The 19,039-nt window shown below is 46.5% G+C and overlaps 1 protein-coding gene across 1 annotated transcript in view; it reads right to left on the minus strand.

Moving 5' to 3' along the window:
• The window catches only part of LOC129846419 (protein eyes shut homolog), a 64,846-nt gene that overhangs the window by 1,418 nt on the left and 44,389 nt on the right, over positions 1-19,039 (minus strand). Inside the window, exon 10 of the mRNA XM_055914347.1 lies at positions 1,312-1,434. Coding sequence (XP_055770322.1) covers positions 1,312-1,434 — 123 coding nt within the window. The remainder of the gene's footprint in view (positions 1-1,311; positions 1,435-19,039) is intronic.

Here is a 19,039-nt window from a genome sequence, read left to right on the forward strand (position 1 = left end):
TTCTATGCAGGGTTATTTTTATGATACAGGCTTCACTATCGTAAAGCAAGTTGAACTTTAACCCCATAGCTAAACACTCAAGGCTAAATACAATATCCAAAATGCCTCTGGAAGACACATCAGCACAAGAACTGTTAGTAAGGGGGCTTCATGAAATGGGTTTCCATGGCCGAATAGCAGCGGCACACAAGCCTAAGATCACCATGTGCAATGCCAAGCGTTGGCTGGAGTGGTGTAAAGCTCGCCGCCATTGGACTCTGGAGCAGTCGCAAAGCATTCTCTGGAGTGATGAATCACGCTTCACTATCTGTCAGTTCCATACAGCCAGGTCCATACAGAAATGGTTTGTCGAAATCGGTCTGGAAGAGCTTGACTGGCCTGCACAGAACCCTGACCTCAACCCCATCGAACACCTTTGGGATAAATTGGAACGCTGACTGCGAGCCTGGCCTAATCGCCCCCAACATCAGTGCCTGACCTCACTAATACTCTTGTGGTTGAATGGAAGCAAGTCCCCGCAGCAATGTTCCAACATCTAGTGGAAAACCTTCCCAGAAGAGTGGAGGCTGTTATAGCAGCAAAGAGGAACCAACTCCATATTAATGCCCAGGATTTTGGAATGAGATGTTCGACGAGCAGGTGTCCATATACTTTTTGTCGTGTATTACAGATGGAAATAGATCCCCCCTGAAAACCAAATCTATTCTTGACAATCTATTCTTAATGTTCCCTCGTTTAGAAAAAGAGATAGACGATCAGTATGATGACTCAGACAGGAAACAGCCTGATGAATATCTAATATGTACTCAATATCGCCTCTTGTAACTGATTCTAACTGAACTATCAAGCAAGATGTATGATATATTTCAATTTATATCAATAAAATGAACATGTCTGTCATGAATTGTTCAAAAACAAATCTTAAAAATAGTTGAAATGTCATTTTTGAACATTAACAACTTACTCCATAAATGTACTGTACAGATGTAGGGTCTTAATTTAAGACAGTTTGCTACAGCAAGAAAATTATCCTGCAGCAACAGGACATGTGAATTATTATTATTATTATTATTATTATTATTATGTGGGTTATAATTAATGGACGTTTTTGTAAGGGTTGATACATTTTTCATGAGGGAAAATCTCATTTCAAAGTGGAAATTAAAAACTACAAAAGCCTTTTTAAACACAATACAAGTTTTAAATGTCCTGAATTGCAGGAAAGTTCTCCTGCAACAGGGTGATCAAATTAAGATCCTACATTAGTAATCAGTCGTGTTTGAAAGGTAACATGTGACCATGGGGATTTACCTTTTTCACAAATACATGTGAGGTTCTGTCCATTCCCAGTCTCAGTGCAGTTCACCGTGCGTTCTTGGCATATTCCTAGTGAGCAGAGGTCCATATCTACAGAACAATCTTCCCCTTGAAACCCTGCAACACCCAAACACACACACACACCATACACACATGTAAATCAGACAGTTTATTCCATCAAGAGGACAATACAAGACACCGGAGGACAAAATGAAATAAAAATACAGCCCTTAGCAACATGAACTCAATAAAGAACATGACATGGAACACACTGTGCACCACATGCTCTACTTGGAGACAATTTCCTTCAAATGTCCTTGTTAAGCTACGAGGAGCCATTAAGTAAAGAAGAATGTACTACTCTGAAACGTGGGACAATTTGCTTTCCATGAGGAAGCCAAGCCACTATTACGTTAGGAATTCACAAAATGATTTTTAAAACATATGTCTGTTTTATGTTTTATTAGTTAAAGACATCCTTTCTGTAGTAGATTGACGTGAGTCATTGATTCCTCTACCTGCTGCCCAGTATAGTAATAGAGTGAGTGAAGCATCGACATAAAGACCCATCCTGTCTCTCTCCCTACTGATCTATATCACATTTGTCTACCGAAGCAGATGCCGCGTCTACATGTCATTGACAGCTGGGGCCACGTCGATAACTTTTTGTTCTGAATAAAACCCCAGCCGCCGTGTAACTGATACCTGGTCAATAATGCCAGTAAATAAGGCTGGCTGATATATCACAGCTCATAATGGAACAGAGAATGACCTTAATGAATGCCTGAATGGACCTAATTTACAATGTCAGCATCCCAAATGGCACCATATTCCCTATGTAGTGCACTACATTTGACCAGAGACCTATGGGCAATGAGTAGTGAGAAGTGCGCTATGTAGGGAATAGGGAGCCATTTGAGACGCTTTAAAAAAATATCTCTCTGCTCCCAAATGGGTGCTCTGTGAGATAAAGATGCTGTCTAATTGGAAAACATATCCCAAATGGGTGCTCTGTGAGATAACGATGCTGTCTAATTGGAAAACATATCCCAAATGGGTGCTCTGTGAGATAAAGATGCTGTCTAATTGGAAAACATATCCCAAATGGGTGCTCTGTGAGATAAAGATGCTGTCTAATTGGAAAACATATCCCAAATGGGTGCTCTGTGAGATAACGATGCTGTCTAATTGGAAAACATATCCCAAATGGGTGCTCTGTGAGATAAAGATGCTGTCTAATTGGAAAACATATCCCAAATGGGTGCTCTGTGAGATAACGATGCTGTCTAATTGGAAAACATATCCCAAATGGGTGCTCTGTGAGATAACGATGCTGTCTAATTGGAAAACATATCCCAAATGGAAAGAGCCAACTGTAGTAAGAAGAAGATACAGACTGTGGCCTGATGTGTTTTCTGGACATTAAATAATCAATAGTAGCAGCTATCAAGTCAACATCTCACAATGTCACCTCACCGCTGCAAATGTTTTGCTTGAATTGACTGAGTCTATTAGTAACACTTTGCTGAGGAGATAACGGAATCATCGTTAACATTTTACAAACTATAGGTTAATGATACACTTACTGTTGTTTAACATGTGTAGTAGTGGTTAACCTACGTTTGCATGATGGCACATTGACAGCAGAAGACGTTTCACAACTAACTATCAACGATTCATTACTTTCTCCCATCTTCCTCCAACTATAGTGTATGACTTACCATTTTGAAGTGCTTAGTCTGTGTAAAAAAACCACACATTTTCGTTGTTGACCGAATAGAGATGGGGAGTCGAAATATTAACACTAGAACCAGCAGGACTTGAGACTTGAGACATATAAGCAGCAGCCATATTGATTTACTATAAACCATTTTCATGGATAACCTAATAGAAGTGAGACATTATATTCAAGGCCAAATGGATGTCACATCAGTTCAACCACCCGGAGTTGCTAACGGACAGCTACTGCCTCCAACAAAGTATTTCACAAGTGTTTAATAACCAATTGTGCGTACAATTCACCTGGAGGTTAATGTTGCATGAAGGAATGTCACACGTAGGGTGCGTCTCAAATTGCACCCTATTACACTATACAGTGTGCTACTTTTAAACAGAGCACTACGCGTTCCTTTACTGGCCCTGATAAAAGTAGTGACTTACAGAGGAAATAGGTTGGCATTTAGGACGCAGTCTTACAGTACCTGCTCAAATCTCCAAATTGAACTACTTACTTCCTGTACAGCCACCATTAGACAACTGTAGAGAATACAGCCACCATTAGACAACTGTAGAGAATACAGCCACCATTAGACTACTGTAGAGAATACAGCCACCATTAGACTACTGTAGAGAACACAGCCACCATTAGACTACTGTAGAGAATACAGCCACCATTAGACTACTGTAGAGTATACAGCCACCATTAGACTACTGTAGAGAATACAGCCACCATTAGACTACTGTAGAGAATACAGCCACCATTAGACTACTGTAGAGAATACAGACACCATTAGACTACTGTAGAGAATACAGCCACCATTAGACTACTGTAGAGAATACAGACACCATTAAACTACTGTAGAGAATACAGCCACCATTAGACTACTGTAGAGAATACAGCCACCATTAGACTACTGTAGAGAATACAGCCACCATTAGACTACTGTAGAGAATACAGCCACCATTAGACTACTGTAGAGAATACAGCCACCATTAGACTACTGTAGAGAATACAGACACCATTAAACTACTGTAGAGAACACAGACACCATTAAACTACTGTAGAGGATATAGCCACCATTAGACTACTGTAGAGAATACAGCCACCATTAGACTACTGTAGAGAATACAGCCACCATTAGACTACTGTAGAGAATACAGCCACCATTAGACTACTGTAGAGAATACAGCCACCATTAGACTGCTGTAGAGAATACAGACACCATTAGACTACTGTAGAGAACACAGACACCATTAAACTACTGTGGAGAATACAGCCACCATTAGACTACTGTAGAGAATACAGCCACCATTAGACTACTGTGGAGAATACAGACACCATTAGACTACTGTAGAGAATACAGCCACCATTAGACTACTGTAGAGAATACAGCCACCATTAGACTACTGTAGAGAACACAGACACCATTAAACTACTGTAGAGAACACAGACACCATTAAACTACTGTAGAGAATACAGCCACCATTAGACTACTGTAGAGAATACAGCCACCATTAGACTACTGTGGAGAATACAGACACCATTAGACTACTGTAGAGAACACAGACACCATTAAACTACTGTGGAGAATACAGCCACCATTAGACTACTGTAGAGAATACAGCCACCATTAGACTACTGTAGAGAATACAGCCACCATTAGACTACTGTAGAGAATACAGCCACCATTAAACTACTGTAGAGAATACAGCCACCATTAGACTACTGTAGAGAATACAGACACCATTAGACTACTGTAGAGAATACAGACACCATTAGACTACTGTAGAGAATACAGCCACCATTAGACTACTGTAGAGAATACAGCCACCATTAGACTACTGTAGAGGATATAGCCACCATTAGACTACTGTAGAGAATACAGCCACCATTAGACTACTGTAGAGAATACAGCCACCATTAAACTACTGTAGAGAATACAGCCACCATTAGACTACTGTAGAGAATACAGCCACCATTAGACTACTGTAGAGAATACAGCCACCATTAGACTACTGTAGAGAATACAGCCACCATTAGACTACTGTAGAGAATACAGCCACCATTAGACTACTGTAGAGAATACAGCCACCATTAGAATACTGTAGAGAATACAGCCACCATTAGACTATTGTGGAGAATACAGCCACCATTAGAATACTGTAGAGAATACAGCCACCATTAGACTACTGTAGAGAATACAGACACCATTAGACTACTGTGGAGAATACAGCCACCATTAGACTACTGTAGAGAATACCGCCTCCAATAGAATACTGTAGAGAATACAGCCACCATTAGACTATTGTGGAGAATACAGCCACCATTAGACTACTGTAGAGAATACAGCCACCATTAGACTATTGTGGAGAATACAGCCACCATTAGACTACTGTAGAGAATACAGCCACCATTAGACTACTGTAGAGAATACAGCCACCATTAGACTACTGTAGAGAATACAGCCACCATTAGACTACTGTAGAGAATACAGCCACCATTAGACTACTGTAGAGAATACAGCCACAATTAGACTACTGTAGAGAATACAGCCACCATTAGACTACTGTAGAGAATACAGCCACCATTAGACTACTGTAGAGAATACAGCCACCATTAGACTACTGTAGAGAATACAGCCACCATTAGACTACTGTAGAGAATACAGCCACCATTAGACTACTGTAGAGAATACAGCCACCATTAGACTACTGTAGAGAATACAGCCACCATTAGACTACTGTAGAGAATACAGACACCATTAGACTACTGTAGAGAATACAGACACCATTAGACTACTGTAGAGAATACAGACACCATTAGACTACTGTAGAGAATACAGCCACCATTAGACTACTGTAGAGAATACAGCCACCATTAGACTACTGTAGAGAATACAGCCACCATTAGACTACTGTAGAGAATACAGACACCATTAGACTACTGTAGAGAATACAGACACCATTAGACTACTGTAGAGAATACAGCCACCATTAGACTACTGTAGAGAATACAGCCACCATTAGACTACTGTAGAGAATACAGCCACCATTAGACTGCTGTAGAGAATACAGACACCATTAGACTACTGTAGAGAACACAGACACCATTAAACTACTGTGGAGAATACAGCCACCATTAGACTACTGTAGAGAATACAGCCACCATTAGACTACTGTGGAGAATACAGACACCATTAGACTACTGTAGAGAATACAGCCACCATTAGACTACTGTAGAGAATACAGCCACCATTAGACTACTGTAGAGAACACAGACACCATTAAACTACTGTAGAGAACACAGACACCATTAAACTACTGTAGAGAATACAGCCACCATTAGACTACTGTAGAGAATACAGCCACCATTAGACTACTGTGGAGAATACAGACACCATTAGACTACTGTAGAGAACACAGACACCATTAAACTACTGTGGAGAATACAGCCACCATTAGACTACTGTAGAGAATACAGCCACCATTAGACTACTGTAGAGAATACAGCCACCATTAGACTACTGTAGAGAATACAGCCACCATTAAACTACTGTAGAGAATACAGCCACCATTAGACTACTGTAGAGAATACAGACACCATTAGACTACTGTAGAGAATACAGACACCATTAGACTACTGTAGAGAATACAGCCACCATTAGACTACTGTAGAGAATACAGCCACCATTAGACTACTGTAGAGGATATAGCCACCATTAGACTACTGTAGAGAATACAGCCACCATTAGACTACTGTAGAGAATACAGCCACCATTAAACTACTGTAGAGAATACAGCCACCATTAGACTACTGTAGAGAATACAGCCACCATTAGACTACTGTAGAGAATACAGCCACCATTAGACTACTGTAGAGAATACAGCCACCATTAGACTACTGTAGAGAATACAGCCACCATTAGACTACTGTAGAGAATACAGCCACCATTAGAATACTGTAGAGAATACAGCCACCATTAGACTATTGTGGAGAATACAGCCACCATTAGAATACTGTAGAGAATACAGCCACCATTAGACTACTGTAGAGAATACAGCCACCATTAGACTACTGTGGAGAATACAGCCACCATTAGACTACTGTAGAGAATACCGCCTCCATTAGAATACTGTAGAGAATACAGCCACCATTAGACTATTGTGGAGAATACAGCCACCATTAGACTACTGTAGAGAATACAGCCACCATTAGACTATTGTGGAGAATACAGCCACCATTAGACTACTGTAGAGAATACAGCCACCATTAGACTACTGTAGAGAATACAGCCACCATTAGACTACTGTAGAGAATACAGCCACCATTAGACTACTGTAGAGAATACAGCCACCATTAGACTACTGTAGAGAATACAGCCACAATTAGACTACTGTAGAGAATACAGCCACCATTAGACTACTGTAGAGAATACAGCCACCATTAGACTACTGTAGAGAATACAGCCACCATTAGACTACTGTAGAGAATACAGCCACCATTCGACTACTGTAGAGAATACAGCCACCATTAGACTACTGTAGAGAATACAGACACCATTAGACTACTGTAGAGAATACAGCCACCATTAGACTACTGTAGAGAATACAGACACCATTAGACTACTGTAGAGAATACAGACACCATTAGACTACTGTAGAGAATACAGACACCATTAGACTACTGTAGAGAATACAGCCACCATTAGACTACTGTAGAGAATACAGCCACCATTAGACTACTGTAGAGAATACAGCCACCATTAGACTACTGTAGAGAATACAGACACCATTAGACTACTGTAGAGAATACAGACACCATTAGACTACTGTAGAGAATACAGACACCATTAGACTACTGTAGAGAATACAGACACCATTAGACTACTGTAGAGAATACAGACACCATTAGACTACTGTAGAGAATACAGACACCATTAGACAACTTCAGACTTTAGAGAAAACAGCAAGTAACACCAAGAGCTACTAAAGAGATGAAGCTTCATCGTAAACATTTTGTTTTATAACCCATTCAGTCTCTCAACCAATCATTCATATGTATTTATAAAGCCATTTTTACAGCAGCAGATGTCACAAAGTGCTGTACAGAAACCCAGCCTAAAACCCCAAACAGCAAGCAATGCAGGTGTAGAAGCACGGTGGCTAGGACCAACTCCATAGAAAGGCAATGTAGACATAGAAGCACGGTGGCTAGGACCAACTCCATAGAAAGGCAATGTAGACATAGAAGCACTGTGGCTGGGACCAACTCCATAGAAAGACAATGTAGACATAGAAGCACGGTGGCTAGGACCAACTCCATAGAAAGGCAATGTAGACATAGAAGCACGGTGGCTAGGACCAACTCCATAGAAAGGCAATGTAGACATAGAAGCACGGTGGCTAGGACCGACTCCATAGAAAGACAATGTAGACATAGAAGCACAGTGGCTAGGACCAACTCCATAGAAAGACAATGTAGACGTAGAAGCACTGTGGCTGGGACCAACTCCATAGAAAGACAATGTAGACATAGAAGCACGGTGGCTAGGACCAAATCCATAGAAAGACAATGTAGACATAGAAGCACTGTGGCTAGGACCGACTCCATAGAAAGACAATGTAGACATAGAAGCACGGTGGCTAGGACCAACTCCATAGAAAGACAATGTAGACATAGAAGCACGGTGGCTAGGACCAACTCCATAGAAAGACAATGTAGACATAGAAGCACGGTGGCTAGGACCAACTCCATAGAAAGACAATGTAGACATAGAAGCACAGTGGCTAGGACCAACTCCATAGAAAGGCAGCAACCTGGGAAGAAACCTTGAGAGGAATCAGTAGTGCTGAGTGATTAACCGTCAGTCATTTTTCATTTTTTAAACAACTAGTTAAAGTTCAATTTGGTTTGTGTTTTTTGTCTGTGAGCTCGATGTGCAGTTTCTGGAGAGATGAATCAGAGCTAGAAACGGAGACTGAGATAAGAGAGAACCCGTGATCGAGAGGGACAGAAAGCGGTTGCTTCACGAGCCTGAAAATACAAGATCTAAGTGATTGATAGTTGGTGTTCCGAATTCATAAAAATATGTCTTATTTACTTTGAAGAACTACTAAAATAGTGATTTTGTCAGATAGCAGCTCTATAGAGACCTGATGATGACTTGGAATTAAATAAATAATAATAAAGTCATAAAATAAAAGGATGGTTAATAAGTGATAAGCAGTAATGGGAAGTCACTACCATTATGGGACTTTTATTGATCATTTGATTCTGTGTTGATACAGCATTCAACCCACAATGCATTTCAAATTAATATCAATTGTTTTAACCAACCGAAACGGCCTCAAAAAGCAATAATCTCTCAGCACTAGGAACAAGGCTCCGAGGGGAGGCCAGTTCTCTTCTGGCTGTGCCGGTGGAGATTCTAAAAGAGTACGTAGCCATTAAGGCTTGATTGTTCTTCAAGATGTTCAAACGTTTATGGATGTCCAGCAGGGTCAGATAATAATCACAGTGGTTATAGAGGATGCAACAGTCAGCCCGTCATTTGGCTTTTCATACCCGAGCATTCAGAGGTCGAGACAGCAGGTCGGGGGGATAAAGGACTGAAGGAGACATTCAGAGGTCGAGACAGCAGGTCGGGGGGATAAAGGACTGAAGGAGACATTCAGAGGTCGAGACAGCAGACTGAAGGAGACATTCAGAGGTCGAGACAGCAGGTCGGGGGGATAAAGGACTGAAGGAGACATTCAGAGATCGAGACAGCAGGTCGGGGGGATAAAGGACTGAAGGAGACATTCAGAGGTCGAGACAGCAGGTCGGGGGGATAAAGGACTGAAGGAGATATTCAGAGGTCGAGACAGCAGGTCGGGGGGATAAAGGACTGAAGGAGACATTCAGAGGTCGAGACAGCAGACTGAAGGAGACATTCAGAGGTCGAGACAGCAGGTCGGGGGGATAAAGGACTGAAGGAGACATTCAGAGATCGAGACAGCAGGTCGGGGGGATAAAGGACTGAAGGAGACATTCAGAGGTCGAGACAGCAGGTCGGGGGGATAAAGGACTGAAGGAGACATTCAGAGGTCGAGACAGCAGGTCGGGGGGATAAAGGACTGAAGGAGACATTCAGAGGTCGAGACAGCAGGTCGGGGGGATAAAGGACTGAAGGAAACATTCAGAGGTCGAGACAGCAGGTCGGGAGGATAAAGGACTGAAGGAGACATTCAGAGGTCGAGACAGCAGGTCGGGGGGATAAAGGACTGAAGGAGATATTCAGAGGTCGAGACAGCAGGTCGGGGGGATAAAGGACTGAAGGAGACATTCAGAGGTCGAGACAGCAGGTCGGGGGGATAAAGGACTGAAGGAGACATTCAGAGGTCGAGACAGCAGGTCGGGGGGATAAAGGACTGAAGGAGACATTCAGAGGTCGAGACAGCAGGTCGGGGGGATAAAGGACTGAAGGAGATATTCAGAGGTCGAGACAGCAGGTCGGGGGGATAAAGGACTGAAGGAGACATTCAGAGGTCGAGACAGCAGACTGAAGGAGACATTCAGAGGTCGAGACAGCAGGTCGGGGGGATAAAGGACTGAAGGAGACATTCAGAGATCGAGACAGCAGGTCGGGGGGATAAAGGACTGAAGGAGACATTCAGAGGTCGAGACAGCAGGTCGGGGGGATAAAGGACTGAAGGAGACATTCAGAGGTCGAGACAGCAGGTCGGGGGGATAAAGGACTGAAGGAGACATTCAGAGGTCGAGACAGCAGGTCGGGGGGATAAAGGACTGAAGGAAACATTCAGAGGTCGAGACAGCAGGTCGGGAGGATAAAGGACTGAAGGAGACATTCAGAGGTCGAGACAGCAGGTCGGGGGGATAAAGGACTGAAGGAGACATTCAGAGGTCGAGACAGCAGGTCGGGGGGATAAAGGACTGAAGGAGACATTCAGAGGTCGAGACAGCAGGTCGGGGGGATAAAGGACTGAAGGAGACATTCAGAGGTCGAGACAGCAGGTCGGGGGGATAAAGGACTGAAGGAGACATTCAGAGGTCGAGACAGCAGGTCGGGGGGATAAAGGACTGAAGGAGACATTCAGAGGTCGAGACAGCAGACTGAAGGAGACATTCAGAGGTCGAGACAGCAGGTCGGGGGGATAAAGGACTGAAGGAGACATTCAGAGGTCGAGACAGCAGGTCGGGGGGATAAAGGACTGAAGGAGACATTCAGAGGTCGAGACAGCAGGTCGGGGGGATAAAGGACTGAAGGAGACATTCAGAGGTCGAGACAGCAGACTGAAGGAGACATTCAGAGGTCGAGACAGAAGACTGAAGGAGACATTCAGAGGTCGAGACAGCAGGTCGGGGGGATAAAGGACTGAAGGAGAAAGTGACACTGTGAATAACATGACATTTCCTCTGAATTGTTTAAACCATATGTACCGAAAACTGTAATACACGTATTTTATTATATCACTGAATCATTGTATTGTTTGTTTATCTGTCAATTAATTCCGTAAGGCACCAACTCCGGTTTGACACGAAAATAAAATGTCATTCATTCACTCATTTATTGTGTAAACAAAATTAATATATTATTGCATCTCATTTGAGTATCAAAGTAGGCCTCTTAGCACCCCTCTACAATAATCTCCTGAACCTGAAGTCTCTTAGCACCCCTCTACAATAATCTACTGAACTCTTAGCACCCCTCTACAATAATCTCCTGAACGTGAACTTTTAGCACCCCTCTACAATAATCTCCTGAACCTGAACTATTTTAGCACCCCTCTACAATAATCTCCTGAACCTGAACTCTTAGCACGCCTCTACAATAATCTCCTGAACCTGAACTATTTTAGCACCCCTCTACAATAATCTCCTGAACCTGAAGTCTCTTAGCACCCCTCTACAATAATCTCCTGAACCTGAACTCTTAGCACCCCTCTACAATAATCTCCTGAACCTGATCTCTCTTAGCACCCCTCTACAATAACCTCCTGAACCTGAACTCTTAGCACCCCTCTACAATAATCTCCTGAACCTGAACTCTTAGCACCCCTCTACAATAATCTCCTGAACCTGATCTCTCTTAGCACCCCTCTACAATAATCTCCTGAACCTGAACTCTTAGCACCCCTCTACAATAATCTCCTGAACCTGAACTATTTTAGCACCCCTCTACAATAATCTCCTGAACCTGAAGTCTCTTAGCACCCCTCTACAATAACCTCCTGAACCTGAAGTCTCTTAGCACCCCTCTACAATAATCTCCTGAACCTGAAGTCTCTTAGCACCCCTCTACAATAACCTCCTGAACCTGAACTCTTAGCACCCCTCTACAATAATCTCCTGAACCCTCTTAGCACCCCTCTACAATAATCTCCTGAACCTGAACTCTCTTAGCACCCCTCTACAATAATCTCCTGAACCTGAACTCTCTTAGCACCCCTCTACAATAATCTCCTGAACCTGAAGTCTCTTAGCACCCCTCTACAATAATCTCCTGAACCTGAAGTCTCTTAGCACCCCTCTACAATAACCTCCTGAACCTGAACTCTTAGCACCCCTCTACAATAATCTCCTGAACCCTCTTAGCACCCCTCTACAATAATCTCCTGAACCTGAACTCTCTTAGCACCCCTCTACAATAACCTCCTGAACCTGAACTCTTAGCACCCCTCTACAATAATCTCCTGAACCCTCTTAGCACCCCTCTACAATAATCTCCTGAACCTGAACTCTCTTAGCACCCCTCTACAATAATCTCCTGAACCTGAACTCTCTTAGCACCCCTCTACAATAATCTCCTGAACCTGAAGTCTCTTAGCACCCCTCTACAATAATCTCCTGAACCTGAAGTCTCTTAGCACCCCTCTACAATAATCTCCTGAACTCTCTTAGCACCCCTCTACAATAATCTCCTGAACCTGAAGTCTCTTAGCACCCCTCTACAATAATGAAACTGGTAATCAATCAACATGTGTATTGAAACTGAGGAATCCTAAAGCTGCTATCAGAGAAACTCAGAAAGTTTGTTTTTTATACAAATGGAGGAGGAACAATGATATGCCGAATTTATGCAGATATCCTGCCAGGATGAATAGGTAGAGAAAAATGACTCTAAGCAACATCAACCAGCAAACCACCTGAGACCAGCAAAAAGCATTTTTAAGCTTTTCTGCTGTATGTGCTTTGTCGAATCTCACTTGACAAATACTGAAGTGCAAGGATCCGTACACATTCACCACACTGTCACAGTACAGCAGTAGAAGCTTGTATCAGCAGGCCTGGGTTCAAATACTATTTTAAATCATCCTAAATACTTCAAACTGTGATTGATTAAGCTTTCCTGTTGTGATGGAATCTAAAGTAAAGTACAGAAGGTGCCAACCTCGTCCACCTGGCACTGCTCCAGGTAGACTACACAACAAACACTCAACGTATTTGAAAGGCTTCAAACAGGTACCTGAACCCATGTCTATGTATCAGTTCCCTGGATTAGGGAGGCACTATAGCACTATATTTCAAAGGTAGTGTACTATATAGGGAATAGGGTGCCATTTGGGACTCATCCATTGCCTCAGATAACCACCTCAGATCACTATGACATGAGAAATGACAACAACAATATTGCATGACGCTGATATATTAACGAAGTATAAAAAGGGATAAATTGAAATGAATCTCCATGATTAAAATCCCCCTGTAAAGAAACAGATGGCTGTCTATTTGCAAAAATCAAGACAAATATCAGTGCATTACCAGTATGAGTTTAATGATCAATATGCCTGGAACACATGATCTGATCTCAAATGCCACCCTATTCATTGTGTAGTCCACTACTTGGTCAAAAGTAAAGCACTATATACTGTAGGGAGTAGAGTGCCATTTGGGACGAACCACCGTTGTGGGTAAATTCATTCTTAACCTCTGTAGCGGCAATGTGTTTACAAAACATGAATTCTTAACCTCAGTAGTGGCAATATCATTCACGAAACACTATATTGTGCTTACAGAATTAAATAAATAACTTAATTCAATACATTAAATAAATCTATAATTGTTTCAAATTAGACTCCAGTACAGTGTGGATCAAGCCACTCAGACATTAGAAATCGTATGTCAGAAATGCAGTAAATCTAAATGTATTATTTTATGTGGAAAGGAAAACAATGTGCTTGAAGAGGTGTGTATATGTAAATGTCAAAGAGTGTCCCTGCACGACAAGGCCTGCGTCCCTACACGACAAGGCCTGCGTCCCTGCAAGACAAGGCCTGCGTCCCTGCAAGACAAGGCCTGCGTCCCTGCACGACAAGGCCTGCGTCCCTGCACGACAAGGCCTGCGTCCCTGCACGACAAGGGCTGCGTCCCTGCACGACAAGGCCTGCGTCCCTGCACGACAAGGCCTGCGTCCCTGCACGACAAGGCCTGCGTCCCTGCACGACAAGGCCTGCGTCCCTGCACGACAAGGCCTGCGTCCCTGCACGACAAGGCCTGCGTCCCTGCAAGACAAGGCCTGCGTCCCTGCACGACAAGGCCTGCGTCCCTGCAAGACAAGGCCTGCGTCCCTGCAAGACAAGGCCTGCGTCCCTGCACGACAAGGCCTGCGTCCCTGCACGACAAGGCCTGCGTCCCTGCACGACAAGGCCTGCGTCCCTGCACGACAAGGCCTGCGTCCCTGCAAGACAAGGCCTGCGTCCCTGCACGACAAGGCCTGCGTCCCTGCACGACAAGGCCTGCGTCCCTGCACGACAAGGGCTGCGTCCCTGCAAGACAAGGCCTGCGTCCCTGCACGACAAGGCCTGCGTCCCTGCAAGACAAGGCCTGCGTCCCTGCAAGACAAGGCCTGCGTCCCTGCAAGACAAGGCCTGCGTCCCTGCACGACAAGGCCTGCGTCCCTGCACGACAAGGCCTGCGTCCCTGCACGACAAGGCCTGCGTCCCTGCACGACAAGGCCTGCGTCCCTGCACGACAAGGCCTGCGTCCCTGCACGACAAGGCCTGCGTCCCTGCAAGACAAGGCCTGCGTCCCTGCAAGACAAGGCCTGCGTCCCTGCACGACAAGGGCTGCGTCCCTGCACGACAAGGGCTGCGTCCCTGCACGACAAGGGCTGCGTCCCTGCACGACAAGGCCTGCGTCCCTGCACGACAAGGCCTGCGTCCCTGCACGACAAGGCCTGCGTCCCTGCACGACAAGGCCTGCGTCCCTGCACGACAAGGCCTGCGTCCCTGCACGACAAGGCCTGCGTCCCTGCACGACAAGGCCTGCGTCCCTGCACGACAAGGCCTGCGTCCCTGCACGACAAGGCCTGCGTCCCTGCACGACAAGGCCTGCGTCCCTGCACGACAAGGGCTGCGTCCCTGCACGACAAGGGCTGCGTCCCTGCAAGACAAGGCCTGCGTCCCTGCAAGACAAGGCCTGCGTCCCTGCAAGACAAGGCCTGCGTCCCTGCAAGACAAGGCCTGCGTCCCTGCAAGACAAGGCCTGCGTCCCTGCACGACAAGGCCTGCGTCCCTGCACGACAAGGCCTGCGTCCCTGCACGACAAGGCCTGCGTCCCTGCACGACAAGGCCTGCGTCCCTGCACGACAAGGGCTGCGTCCCTACAAGACAAGGCCTGCGTCCCCACACGACAAGGCCTGCGTCCCCGCACGACAAGGCCTGCGTCCCCGCACGACAAGGCCTGCGTCCCCGCACGACAAGGCCTGCGTCCCCGCACGACAAGGCCTGCGTCCCCGCACGACAAGGCCTGCGTCACTGCACGACAAGGCCTGCGTCCCTGCACGACAAGGCCTGCGTCCCTGCACGACAAGGCCTGCGTCCCTGCACGACAAGGCCTGCGTCCCTGCACGACAAGGCCTGCGTCCCTGCACGACAAGGCCTGCGTCACTGCACGACAACGCCTGCGTCACTGCACGACAACGCCTGCGTCCCTACAAGACAAGGGCTGCGTCCCTACACGACAAGGGCTGCGTCCCTACAAGACAAGGGCTGCGTCCCTACAAGACAAGGGCTGCGTCCCTACAAGACAAGGGCTGCGTCCCTACAAGACAAGGGCTGCGTCCCTGCAAGACAAGGGCTGCGTCCCTGCAAGACAAGGGCTGCGTCCCTGCAAGACAAGGGCTGCGTCCCTGCAAGACAAGGGCTGCGTCCCTACAAGACAAGGGCTGCGTCCCTACAAGACAAGGGCTGCGTCCCTACACGACAAGGGCTGCGTCCCTGCAAGACAAGGGCTGCGTCCCTACACGACAAGGCATGCGTCCCTACAAGACAAGGGCTGCGTTCCTACAAGACAAGGCCTGCGTCCCTACAAGACAAGGGCTGCGTCCCTACACGACAAGGGCTGCGTCCCTACACGACAAGGGCTGCGTCCCTACACGACAAGGGCTGCGTCCCTACACGACAAGGGCTGCGTCCCTAAAAGACAAGGGCTGCGTCCCTAAAAGACAAGGGCTGCGTCCCTACAAGACAAGGGCTGCGTCCCTACACGACAAGGCCTGCGTCCCTACACGACAAGGGCTGCGTCCCTACAAGACAAGGGCTGCGTCCCTACACGACAAGGCCTGCGTCCCTGCAAGACAAGACCTGCGTCCCTGCAAGACAAGGGATGCGTCCCTACAAGACAAGGCATGCGTCCCTACACGACAAGGGCTGCGTCCCTACACGACAAGGCCTGCGTCCCTACACGACAAGGCCTGCGTCCCTACACGACAAGGCCTGCGTCCCTACACGACAAGGCCTGCGTCCCTACACGACAAGGCCTGCGTCCCTACACGACAAGGCCTGCGTCCCTACACGACAAGGCCTGCGTCCCTACACGACAAGGGCTGCGTCCCTACAAGACAAGGGCTGCGTCCCTACAAGACAAGGGCTGCGTCCCTACACGACAAGGGCTGCGTCCCTACACGACAAGGGCTGCGTCCCTACACGACAAGGCCTGCGTCCCTACACGACAAGGCCTGCGTCCCTACAAGACAAGGGCTGCGTCCCTACAAGACAAGGGCTGCGTCCCTACAAGACAAGGCCTGCGTCCCTACACGACAAGGCCTGCGTCCCTACACGACAAGGGCTGCGTCCCTACACGACAAGGGCTGCGTCCCTACAAGACAAGGGCTGCGTCCCTACAAGACAAGGGCTGCGTCCCTACAAGAAAAGGCCTGCGTCCCTACACGACAAGGCCTGCGTCCCTACACGACAAGGCCTGCGTCCCTACACGACAAGGCCTGCGTCCCTACACGACAAGGGCTGCGTCCCTACACGACAAGGGCTGCGTCCCTACAAGACAAGGCCTGCGTCCCTACACGACAAGGCCTGCGTCCCTACACGACAAGGCCTGCATCCCTACAAGACAAGTCCTGCGTCCCTACACGACAAGGCCTGCGTCCCTACACGACAAGGCCTGCGTCCCTACACGACAAGGCCTGCGTCCCTACACGACAAGGGCTGCGTCCCTACAAGACAAGGCCTGCGTCCCTACACGACAAGGCCTGCGTCCCTACACGACAAGGCCTGCGTCCCTACACGACAAGGCCTGCGTCCCTACACAACAAGGCCTGCGTCCCTACACGACAAGGGCTGCGTCCCTACAAGACAAGGCCTGCGTCCCTACACGACAAGGCCTGCGTCCCTACATGACAAGGCCTGCGTCCCTACAAGACAAGGGCTGCGTCCCTACACAACAAGGCCTGCGTCCCTACACGACAAGGGCTGCGTCCCTACAAGACAAGGCCTGCGTCCCTACACGACAAGGGCTGCGTCCCTACAAGACAAGGGCTGCGTCCCTACAAGACAAGGGCTGCGTCCCTACAAGACAAGGGCTGCGTCCCTACACGACAAGAGCTGCGTCCCTACAAGACAAGGCCTGCGTCCCTACAAGACAAGGGCTGCGTCCCTACAAGACAAGGGCTGCGTCCCTACATGACAAGGCCTGCGTCCCTACATGACAAGGGCTGCGTCCCTACAAGACAAGGCCTGCGTCCCTACAAGACAAGGGCTGCGTCCCAAATGGCACCCTATTCCCTATGTATTTCCTATTGGCCGTAGTCAAAAGTATTGCACTAGATAGGGAACAGGGCACGCACAGCTTGTGGTGGTCCATTATTTTATTTTAACTGTAGAGCTAGCTGACAAGCAGTAGTAAAACAGCATGCCATCCAATATTCACAAACCAACACAGATGCAGTGGAAGATGGTCAAACATCTATTCAAAATACAAATGGGGCCATCATGCCGTACAGCAAAATAACATTACATTAATGTACCTCAGGTCTGTTTGGCTTTCGTATTCTGTTGACCATTAAAAACACCGAGACATTATGGCTGCTCTCATCTGTTGGTTGAATTTCATATGATTGTTTTCTACTGAGGCTTGTAAAATGTAAACGCCTTTCTAAAAATGACTACATTATTGCAGCATGAGGCATGTACATTATAAAGAACTTGCTACCGTGCACCTGTGACGCACAGCTGTGTCTTCTTAAGTATGTGTGTATTTAATTGGTCTGTAAAGCATGGATGAATGCGTAGAAGCTGAAACGGTTTGTAAAGCATGGATGAATGCATAGATGCTGAAACGGTTTGTAAAGCATAGATGAAGGCGTAGATGCTGAAACGGTTTGTAAAGCATGGATGAAGGCGAAGATGCTGAAACGGTTTGTAAAGCATAGATGAAGGCGTAGAAGCTGAAACGGTTTGTAAAGGATGAATGAAGGCGTAGAAGCTGAAACGGTTTGTAAACCATGGATGAAGGTGTAGAAGCTGAAACGGTTTGTAAAGTATGGATGAAGGTGTAGAAGCTGAAACGGTTTGTAAAGCATGAATGAAGGTGTAGAAGCTGAAACGGTTTGTAAAGCATGGATGAAGGCGTAGATGCTGAAACGGTTTGTAAAGCATGGATGAAGGCGTAGATGCTGAAACGGTTTGTAAAGCATGGATGAAGGTGTAGAAGCTGAAACGGTTTGTAAAGCATGGATGAAGGTGTAGATGCCGAAACGGTTTGTAAAGC

The sequence above is a fragment of the Salvelinus fontinalis genome, unplaced genomic scaffold, assembly GCF_029448725.1.
Source record: "Salvelinus fontinalis isolate EN_2023a unplaced genomic scaffold, ASM2944872v1 scaffold_0535, whole genome shotgun sequence".
In the NCBI taxonomy this organism is placed as follows: Eukaryota; Metazoa; Chordata; class Actinopteri; order Salmoniformes; family Salmonidae; genus Salvelinus; species Salvelinus fontinalis.